Here is an 11,636-nt window from a genome sequence, read left to right as displayed (position 1 = left end):
GTTGGCCCGAAAGATGTTCATTGAAAATCGGCACAGAACCAGTATTAGATACTAAGAGACTCAAGTACTGCCAACGGTTGGTTTCGAACGTGGTTCTTTCTCAACAAAGCAGCCCGAAGCTATGTCCGTCAGAGCATGGGTATAAAATTCCTTTAAAATTTATCCCGCGCTGGACGGAATCCAAACCGCGTCACACGGGTTCCTAAGGGACGGCAGCTCGACATATTTATTGCGCTGCGCCATGAGTCCGCGTGGTCAGTGCGGGAACAATTCTCAGTATTCACATGCGTCGGAGCGCCAAGCATCTCGGAGGCTACGCGCGCACTTTGAAGCGGCAGTGCTAGATGGCACTGCGTGTTTAGAGGGAAGCGCAAGAAAGGAGGCCGGATGCGGAACACACCTCATACATGACGCGTTTCGGTGACGACAATATGGTTTGTCGTTTCATCGCTTCAATACTCATCGCATAAACATCGACATTCATCGTCAGCAGCCCGTGCACCGAGCATTGGTTGCATGCTAAGGGACCGCAGTGTCTCAACATTAAATCGAAGTCACCATCTGCAGCGTGCCTCATAATCATATGCGGGTTTTAATACGTAAAACCCCATAAATACAAAAATTCATAATTAGAATAATTCTGCCAGAATATTTCAGTTGGTATATAACTTTCTCGTTACTTTATTTCTATTGTATTGTTTTATGCGCCAAATACTTCGTAACTCTCCCATAAAGAGTACTAACCATAGGACGATAGGCAACCGTAACCAGCTCACAGCCTTCTTAAATATTCAAGTAAATAATTGTATCATCAATCTTTTGAAGCATTAATATTTTTGTTATTACTAGTATACTATCACCGCCTCCTTTCTTAATGCTCTACCGCCCGTTTCCTGGCCAATATTGAGTTGTAGGCTTGTGTCACTGGTTCCTGTGATCACCCCCATCGTCATCGCGATCGCGCGTTATGCATATCACGAGCCCTAGCTGCTTCCGCGTATCTGCTAGGGCTCGTGCGTCAACCGAGTATATTCCTAGCCGTAGGGACGTCCACTGCGCCTTCTTGCGCACCCTGCTTCTGCTGCACGTTCCACGGCGAGCTCGTATGCGGCTTCGCTATACTCGGGGCTATGGCTTGGCTCCAGGTGACGTTAATATCAGTAGCCATCGCCTCTTACGTGATCCGATTGTGTTCTCTGTCCCCCGTCGACAACGAGACCGCCATGGAGGTGATCTTCGGGAAAGACAACGACGGCGGCGACACCTCGCGACGGCCGCCCGTGTTCGCGCACGGTGGCGCCGGACGGCACGCACCGGAAAACACCCTGGCCGCCATACAAGTGGCGGCCGAGAGAATGGCGGAGGGGATCGTGGTGGACCTGTCCTTCACGCGCGACGATGCAGGCGTCCTCTTCCATGGCGAAAACCTGGAGCGCACGACCAACGGTGAGGGCTTACTCGCAGAAACGTCTTTCCAAGACCTCCGGCGACTGGACGCCGGCAGCAAGCATCCGCTGTCCGAGAACTGCCTCTGCGTTCGCGTTCCCACTCTCGAAGAAGGCGTCCACGAGTGCCTTCGCCTCGGTCTCCGGTTCATCGTCCGCGTGAAGCGGTACGATGAGCGCGCCGTGGCACTGCTCGACGCGTTGTTCCGCCAGCGACCCAAACTGTACCGTAGAGGGCTCGTCTCCTCCTACGACCCGCTCTTCATCTACGCCCTTCGGTACCGCAATCCAGACATCGTGACAGCGCTGACTTGGCGCCCAGGGTTGCTGGCGTACGAGGACGTGGAAAAGTGGCGTCCGCGCTTCGGCACCCTCAAGGAGCATCTTAAAGCGGGCGTCGCCGACTGGTTCCTCGAGCTCGCGCTTAACACCGGCCTGCTCCATTACGTGACGGGTGCCTCCGCCTTACTGGCGGACACGAACACGCTGAACGCCGCAAGCGTGCGCCGGTGGCGTGATCGGGGCGTGCACGTCATCGCCCGGACGCCGAACGACCGCGTAGAGAAGAAATATTTTCTACAGGTTCTCCAAGTGCCCATCATAACGGACACATTGAACCTAGGGACCCGACCACGCGGACAACGGCGAACACACCTCACTGTTCCTCCGCATCAATATCCGGGTACTTGCCCGTATTCAGAGCTCTGGAGAAAGAGCTTCCTAAAGCCGATTCAGTGCGGATAATAAACTTTTTCGATCCCTCGTCTTTCCTAATCTGCCCGCGCTTGTGATAGACGTCTCGCATGGGGAGTCGCCTGAGTGCGTCGCGCAGGTCTGCACATTGCAGGTGTCGGCATACGTGCCTATGGGAGCTGTAGGGGGGGAGGGACAAGATGTGTGCCCGCATCAGGTGCGCCTCGAAACTGGCCAGTGAACAAATGTTGGGCCTCCACAAATCTCTAGAACCTCATTCTCTCCATAATGGATTTTCGCTTCTCAAAAGAGACCATCCGATTCGGTATATGCTCACCCTATTCATGCCCACTATTAGGATTGTCCCCAAAAGAAAAGCTCGCACCATGTTGGTTCGATACTCGCGCGCCGTCTGCTAGTGATCTGGCGCGCGCACTTCTTTTATTCAGGGAATAAAACACGAAGCGCTCGCATTAAGTGGCGTTAGTTTTCAGAGGTGTGTATTGTGACACCTCCTACCTTCGGATTATCTTTACGGAGACTAATCAGAGACTTGTTTGCGTGTTCAAATTGATCTTCGTAAAGGAATTTTAGTTTTGACCAGCAAATCTTAAGCATTCACCTGCAGTCCCGGAGCTGGCGGTGAATACTGTGTGTTCAGTAGGGATCCATCTACCGGTGTTTCTGGATTCGCTGCTGCCAGTGGTGCCTCGTCAGTTGACACAACTTCTTCGCTAGGCTTGTACAACGAGATCTGAATTTCACTCGGGAAATTCTGACGCAGGACTTGAAAATTCCGATCGTCAGGTCTCTGATGGCCACCCTGTCCATCGCGATGCGATCCCTCTTCTGTTTATACTTGTAGGGATGATGCACTTGTGTGCTTGATAACTGTTGCTGGCAACCACAAAGGTACAGACCTAAATTATTTGTAGAATTACGTGAGATCCAGGGTTCGGTAAATTGCGTTTTGATGCCCCCTTGTCGCATTCTTATTTTGTTTAGCTTGCTTTTGAATCACGTTCTTCCTGAGATTAAGGCACATAGACTTGAGAGGCATACGCATTGTCTGGCCCATAAGTGACTCGGCTGGGTAGAGTGCTGTCGGACTGTGTGGCATTGTCCTGTTTTGTGTAAGTAGCCTAACAATCTTCGTTTGGAATTCTCCTGAAGCTGACTACGTGAAAATGTTTAGAGCGCAACTCGTAGGCATCCGTTCCTGCGTCGAGCGTCAGCATCTGCGTCCTTCGTAACCGAGCGAACGAACATCGCGGAGGATAAAAGAGCGAGCGCTGACCGTAGCAGGGGATGAAAGACGGCGATAGCGAAGAGAGCGCGAGGAGGAAAGCGGCGGCGGAGGAGGCAGCGGAACAATAAGGCGATAAGTGGAGCAGGAGGGTATGGCAAAAGGGCGAGATGAGAAGCGTAGTGCCGCTCAAGATGGTCTCTGCGGCGACGATGACTGCGAGATGGCGCCAGGGTAGCGCGCGTCGTATGTGCACCGACGACGCCGCTGATACCATGTGTGGCAACGAAGCACTGCCTGAGCACAGGTCTGTCTGCGGCGACTGCTGTGAACCGCGCCCACGCATCATCCAGGCGCGGCCTCTCGCGATCTCCCGATTAGCGAGGCTCTCGCGCCACACTTTGCTGGGTTTGCAACGTACCGCATGAGACAGATTGTCCGCGACAGCCAATATATCGCGAAATGAAAACACGTATAGAGCTGCGCCCAAATTTTGCATTAGGGAGTATCGTAACTGAGGGTAAAATTTTTTGCCTGCTGAACTAGGCTACCCGTAGCGACATTGACGCAGGGTGGTGAGGTTGCACCCTGATGCCTCTCATGATATTCCTCTTAAGGAATTCTTTGAAGTTCTTTTTTTGAAATTCTTGTGAAGGCGGTGCCATTATGTTATACAATATTCTGAGGTATTCCAGGAGTTGCAAAAATAGTGCTCAAACAGCTCATGGTGACTACAGAAGCTCGATATTAGACTGGTAAAACTTGAACCCACTTTTAGTAAGCATTGATGACTACTGAGAAATTGCGGCATTGCAACGGACAGCTAAAAACAATGTGTAGGCATGACTATGGTTCCTGTGATAGCGACCTAGACCGGGTATCGTTCCGCTGGCTTAGGCATACGCTGATATTCTCGGCATACAATGCCTTTCGAATGATATCGTGGTCAGGTCACTAGACATGACCTCGGGTAATGGAATTTATTATATTAATACTTGTATGGCCTTAATGCAGATATTTCAGGTTGAAGTCCAGATTTTATAATAATCTTTGTTCCCCAAAGAAGACCGCTTTATTCTGTAGATAAGTTGAAGCTTAGGTGTTTCAAATGGTTTCCAATCAGCCTCCTGGAAAAGCTGAGCTCAACGCGAAAGTTCAGGATGAACCCCAGACAAGACAGGATCTTTTGTCGAGGCCTGACCTACTGCTGCAGATCACAAAACGCAAGAGTAACGGTCTTACAGCATGAATATTTCAGCTGGACATTGGACTGTAGGTTTATTGCATTTCAGTGGCAAACGCCTCAGCCCATCAGCATGCACCACACACGCACTCATGTCCTCTCCGTGACAGGTTTGCATAACGAGTAGCGGCATGGCAGACCACCATGCGAGCTAGCGCAAAAGCGTCACAATGTTCTGCTCCCACGTGACCATCTTCTGAGACATAACGTCATGACGAATACATCGCTTGGGAAACGAAACCAAAACTGGCTCGTAGAAGAGCTCTTATAGAAAATATTTTGGACTCTATATGAGGCTTGCCAGTAGTTCTTGTGATTCTGAAGTCTAGGATCTTCATTTAACGTAAAACAAATGACAAGTTCAGTTACCATGTCAGTACTCCTTCATGTAGGATAGCGGCTGTACGATTCACGAAGGCAGTTAAACTCCTTTACTAATAACAACAACAACAACAATACGAATGAATGAACGAATGAATGAATGAATGTTTATTTTGACAGAAATAAAATACAAAGAATCTCTGTCAAAGAGGCTGACAAAAAGGCACGAATGCCTGACTAAGTGTCAGTCCCCTTCCCCAACCCATTCCCAGTGCACAAAACACTCAAGCACCAAGGGCAATCATGGTACACAAAGTGGATACATACACAAAAAAATGAAAAGTACATGAAATACGTAACAGCAATACTGAATTTGATTTGTGTACAAAGAATGAACAGTCGTACCTGAAGCGACAGCAAATACATGTTCACTTTTTTTTTGAAAGTGTTTAAGGACGGTGATTCATTTATTATAGTGAGTAATCCAGGGAGATGATTCAAAAAATCTGCAACTATGAATGCCTGCTTTTGCATGCCGTAATTGGTACGGATCTTGCCCTTGTTGTAGGTTAATTGCCTTGTGTTGTATTTATGTTCATTCGGGAGGTATGTTTTAAAAAAGGCGCTTTCATTGAGTTTTATTTCTTTAAATATTGCAATGGCTGTTTTTTTGTTAATAAGGTTTCCTAATGTTAAAATACAATTCTTCTTGAAAAGCGGAGCGGAGTGGCTTCTATAGGGCGCATTCTCAATTACCCGAATCATGCGTTTCTGTAAGGTTAGTAAACTATGGATGTTGGTTTTCGTCGTGGTACACCCCACAGATAAACAATATTGGAGGCGCGAATGCACTAGGCTATAGTATAATTGTTTTTTAATCTAGAAGGTAACAGATGTTTTAATTTATTAATAACACCGATGGATCTTGCAATGCTGGTTTTAATGTTGTCGACATGACTGGACCAGCTTAAGTTTTCTTCAAACGTAACACCAAGGAACCTCTGGCACGTAGAACGTATAATGACTTCATCACGGAATTGTAATACTAAACTCTCATCAATACCTTTGTTACGAGGCCGAAAAATAATGTATTTTGTCTTTTTAGTGTTTAATTCCAATTTATTTGCTCTAAGCCAGTTTGAAAGATTACTGAGCCAATTATTTGCTTCTTCCTCGAGAGTAAGCAAGTTTCCACCAGAAAAGAAGATATTAGTGTCATCAGCATACATGATTATGTCAGGTGTTAGAGGCACGTTTGTGATGTCATTAATGTATAATAAAAAAAGAAGTGGCCCTAGGATAGACCCCTGCGGAACACCGTATTTGATTTCACCCATTGCCGATTTGGAATGACAAATGTTTGTGTACTGTAGTCGGTTGGTTAAATAATTTTTAATTAGGTTAAAAGCAGTTCCCCTAATGCCGTACTCACTTAACTTTTGTAACAAGATATCGTGTTTAATGGAATCGAATGCCTTTTTAAAGTCAAGAAATATTCCTATTGTGTACAGCTTGTCCTCAAAGTTACTTATTATTTTTTCTTTGATATTTAGCAGTGCCATTTCAGTACATTGGTGTTTTCGGAAACCGTATTGCTTTTCTGTTATATTATTATTTTGAGTACAGAAATTTAAAATTCGTTCGTTAATGACCTGCTCTACTATTTTGGAAAAGATTGGGAGAACTGAAATCGGTCTGTAGTGGTTCACGTCATCCCTGTCTCCCCCTTTAAAAACTACCGATACCCGTGCAATCTTTAATTCATCGGGGAATGCGCCAGTGCACAAAATTAAATTGCATATGTGTGACATCACTTTACAAATATGCAGCGCCACAGCTTTTATTGGTTCTGCCTTTATGTCATCCACACCACATGCTGTGGAATTCTTTAACTTTAGAAATAAGCATCTTATTTCAGCCTCATCTGTTGGTGCAAGAAATAGCGATCTGCTCATACTACATGGAATATAAGACCTGTAACTTGGGCTATCAGCATCAAACGCATTAGACGCGCCACATTGTAAGAAATGCTGATTAAACTTATCAGCCAGCGCAGTCCCTGTGAAAGATACGCCTTTATCCATAACTTCAAAAACAGTATTACGGTCACTGTTCGGAAGCAGATCATTCAATGTTTTCCAAACTTTTTTGGGATCATTAAGAATATGAGTGAACTTATTCTCATAGTACCTCTCTCTTGCCAGTTTTATATCACGGCCCAATTTATTCCTGATTTTTTTGTAGTTCATTAAGTACTCTGCTTGCCTTGTCTTTATAAAAGTAGCGAATAGTCTATCACGTTCCTTTATGCGTTTTAGAAGGGCGGTGTCAACCCACGGTTTCCTGCATTTCTTGCTTCTTGTAGCTTCTCTTAGAGGGAAAGCTTTGTGATAAAGGTCTTTGATTACGCCAAGAAAGCGAGTGAATGCCTTGACAGGATCCGTCAATGCGTATATTTCGGACCATTCCACTTTGCTGACTGACACTTCAAAATCAGCAATCGTGTTCTTGGTTATCAATCTGTACTGTGAGCGTGTGTCATTTGTGCGCTGTCGGTACACTTTCCTCTCACGTGTAAAAAACAGGAAAATAGGCATGTGATCGCTTACATCAGAGATGAGGACACCCGACACTAATCCAATTAATCGCGTTGTAAAACACAAGTCAAGTAGGCTTTCAGAATTCTTCGTCACCCTGGTTGGAACATTAATAACATTTTCGTAGCCAAACGAAAAAAAAAACATCCAGAAACGCTTGTTTGGATCGGTCCATTGAAAGCAGGTTAACATTAAAATCACCCGTTACAATGAGGGGAATGCCAAGCTGTGTACAAAAATCCAGCATACGTTCAATGAAATCTAATAACATGGATACAACACCGGATGGAGGCCTGTAAATAACCACAAATATAGTATTCGCACACTTGATCATGAGGGATTCATAGTGCTCGTGTATTACAGAAAACTCAGAAATTACATCAAAGCATAGATCGTGTTTTACATAAATAGCGACACCACCCCCTTTCTTATGTTTTCGGGACAGCGAAGAACACTTATAGCCTGAGAAGTGTACAGCGTCGTATTCGTCGCGGAACCAAGTCTCAGAGAACGCTAAAATATCGAATTCATGCTGTATTTCATGTAGAAGCATGCAGACAGATTCGTGTTTGCTTTTTAAACTTTGTGCGTTCAAATGAAACAAAGACATCTGATTTCTATTACGTAACTCTCTGCTCTGTCTGAAGGAAAGCTTGTCGTAGTACTTGCTTTCCTGAAAAGGGATTGCCATCTTGAAGAATGCGCATAAAAAGCCATACTTCTAGATTATCTTATTCTGTCAAGGTCATCCATTGTGATAACCCTAATGACTCGATCACGAGGACCACGACGCACGAAGAATTTTCCATTCTTGTGCCAGGCGAACTTGTACTCTTTTTTCAGCCGCCCGCGTCTTCATATGCCAGAAAAGATTTTTGTTCTGTGCTGTGAGATTTTCATTCAGGTAAATTTTTGATTTTGATTTCCTCATTTCCGTTTTTTCCCGAGCCAAGCATCTCTGGTCGCGCGAGATGTGAAGCGAACCAGGATAGGTGGGACTTTTTCTGATTTTTCTGTACCGATTGTTTCATTTTCATCGTCAATTGGGTCAGCCCTGACTTTCAACGGAATGTGGTGGACGGCTTCAATGTCCTGTTTCGAAAGTTTTGGAAGCTCGAGATCATCCGCTAAGCAGTTCAACTTTTCTAGCAAGTTTTCATTGACATGATGCGGCAGACCATGCACTTCCAAATTCAGGCATCTGCCGTACTGATCGATGTCATTCAAGTCTTTCCTAAGTTTGTCGATTTCTTGTTCTTTTACCGTGATCTCTTATTATTATTATTATTATTATAGTAACAATAATAATAATAATAATAATAATAATAATAATAATAATAATGTTTATTTTTCATCATTGCATTGATAAGGCAAGCTGTGGGTAAAAACTGCTCTCCGCAGAAGCAGCTTTACAAACTCCCACAGCCACGTTTGTATAAAACAGTCAGCAGCGGCAATTGCAATACCATGCAACATGCAGCAAATCTGTTAAAATATACAGAGGATGCCTTAGTCTCATAAACAGACAAAGCACAATGCAGTTAAGAAATTTAACATCGCCTCCAGTCGCTGATTCTAAAGCACTACAGAGTTTTGGACTCACCATTGCACTTTCCTTTCCAAATTATTACCGAAAAACAAGATACAGTCATAGAGGCGCCGAAGAATACATCTCGTCGAGGCTGTCTGCCCATCATGTATATGCGAAATGCATAATTTCTGTTGTAAATTGCATTCTGATGATTCATTATCCTTCATTTGATCCACTTTTGAACTCTCTAACGTGCACAAGGCACTAAGCACTTATTTCTTCGGCGCTAGAACAAAAACGGCGTCCTTCTTTTGCACTGTGTCACTAAAGTAACATATGTAGGAATGCGAAGTAGAATACTAGAAATTGTACAGGTAAGGCTGACGCACATACCCGAAAGCATAGTTGTAGGCTTCTGGCCTCGGCGCACGTATAAACAGCATCATTTGAAAGCGCAGCTCGGCTTCAGCTACCACCGAGGCCACTATTACTGAGCCTAAGCATCTTTGTGTTCGTCAGGCAGCTTTAAGGACGCCCAACCATACGCTCGTCATCCGCCGACAAATGATTAATCAGGAACTACATTGGCCGTATTTCTGGCGTATTTCCACGACGCATGACCCGACGTCAGCGCGTCTATTTCAGGCTGTCGTTGTGGGCTGACGCAGATATCGGTGTGCCACATCACGACAATAAAAATGACACGAGTATCACTTGCATTGAGATCAAATCACCGACACTGCGCGACGTGATGACGAAAAACAAATGCTAGAAAAACGTTCCTTCGGGTTGCAGCTTCAGCTGTCGATATTGTGCGGGCCCCTCAAGCGAAGTCACGTACTAATATTATTCCTGTTGAGAAATTCGGTACATATTCGCAAAAGCCGAGTTCATGGCACCAACTTGTTTCCCTTTTTCCGGTTAGTTCGTCTATTTGGCAAGTGGTAGAACACAATGAGTTTGCGCTGTAGCCAGCTTTCCTACACTTCGGTTCCCCTTGTCAACCTTCACAGAGAGAAGCCCCGGAAGCCACATATAGTGTAAGATTTTTCGTGATATTAACTCGGTACTGTTGGCTGAGCGAACCATGGAAGAAGGAAATAAATGTTCCTTCCTCCATGGTACGAACAGGCCGCACTGCAGCTGCAGGCAGCAACGCATCGCGCGAGGATGAGTGTTCATTTTGCTTTCTGCGTCCACATGTTCTCGCGCGAGAGTCGAAGACTGCGTGATTGGCACGTACCAAACAACCAGCCAATTTCCGAGAGCGATTAGACAGCAGTAGGCTTCACGGCCTGGTGTCCTGGGCCGAAGGCGACGCAGCTAGGACGCGAAAGGGATGCAGTACGGACGGAGGGGAACGTTTCGTATTCGATGCAGCTTCTTTTTTCGCCTGGGCCTGACGCCGGGTACCACCTGTGAGAGGTCAGCCACGTATGGAATGACACAACAGGTGCTGTTCTTTCTTTAAATTCTTGCCGGATGATTTTCCGCAAGGCGCATGCAATAAAAATAACAAACAATGAAATAACGTAAACGCATGAATCGCTGTGAGTTGCAGGCACTGCAACAATGAATTTGCGTATATGTTGCCATTACCCAACAGGCCTAGCCGCCTGAAACATTAGGCGTGAGTCTAGCCTCCCTCAGCAGGTTGTGTCTCAATTATTCGGGGTTTCAGGGCATAGCCGCAGCAGGTGATAAGTGTCCGTCGCAGGTGCAGGAGCCGGGTATTTAAGGACACGTTCCACGGTTTTAACTTGTAGATCCCCAGGCCCACGTGGTATCAAACTTCAAGAAACATCCAGCTTGTAGTCTTAAAAGACAAGCTTCATATATCTTAGAAAGGTTGCGGGAAAGAAGCAGGACGCACGGAGGTGCACATGTGTGCCGTCAGAGAATGGATTTCTGCTTTGTTGTAATACTTTCATACATTTTCTTTACGACCACCAGCCTCGATCTATGTCACGTGTGCACGAATGAGTAGGGGAAATGGCCTTCTGGGCTCGGAGGAGAGCTCGAAGTTCATGAGGGAACTAGGCTGACGGGGTCTCAGAAAAGGAGGACGAGCGGGCCATTTGGTCCGTCAAATTGTTGAGCGGACTCCAACCCCATGTCCGAATCCAATGCACCGTAGCGCTGAGGTGCAACGGTTTCCTTTGGCTGTGTATTCGTTGGCGCAGATTCTTGCCTCGTGCGTACTGCACATAACGATGAATTATTTTATGGTCCCGCCGTTTACAACAGCGCGCGCAGTCAGCCATGATGACTGAAGAAGAAGTCAACCGTGCTGCTCGTTGGTGGGTCATGATGAAACTGCGTTGGCGACGCAAGGGCTTCGCTGCTTCTCTGCTGACTACGCTGGTTCTTTTCAGCCAAGAAATGCAGGCCGGTAAGTTTAGAACTTGCTACTATAAGAAGAAAGTATCGAACTCACTGATTTCGGAGGCACAGTAGGCGAATGCCGAAGCTGCGCGCTTGCTTATCCTTTCCAGCGCATCTGCTAATACAGTCAGTGTTTTACGCTAAAGTTGTACTACGATTCATCTGAGTAGCAGCT

At 45.9% G+C, this 11,636-nt stretch overlaps 2 protein-coding genes across 2 annotated transcripts in view; both read left to right on the top strand.

Moving 5' to 3' along the window:
- The first annotated feature begins 1,130 nt into the window (after positions 1-1,130).
- On the top strand, positions 1,131-2,189 carry LOC126522978 (glycerophosphodiester phosphodiesterase 1-like). The gene has a single exon (XM_050171821.1). It carries the CDS (start codon positions 1,131-1,133, stop codon positions 2,187-2,189), a length of 1,059 nt encoding a protein of 352 aa, XP_050027778.1.
- A 9,152-nt stretch (positions 2,190-11,341) lies between these two features.
- The window catches only part of LOC126522433 (disintegrin and metalloproteinase domain-containing protein 10-like), a 45,787-nt gene continuing 45,492 nt past the window's right edge, over positions 11,342-11,636 (top strand). Inside the window, exon 1 of the mRNA XM_055066641.1 lies at positions 11,342-11,468. Within this exon, the coding sequence (XP_054922616.1) occupies positions 11,342-11,468 (127 nt within the window). The remainder of the gene's footprint in view (positions 11,469-11,636) is intronic.

Source organism: Dermacentor andersoni, chromosome 6 (assembly GCF_023375885.2).
Source record: "Dermacentor andersoni chromosome 6, qqDerAnde1_hic_scaffold, whole genome shotgun sequence".
Taxonomy (NCBI): domain Eukaryota; kingdom Metazoa; phylum Arthropoda; class Arachnida; order Ixodida; family Ixodidae; genus Dermacentor; species Dermacentor andersoni.
The sequence above is the reverse complement of the archived record's forward strand: the minus strand, read 5'-3'. Positions and strand labels throughout refer to the sequence as shown.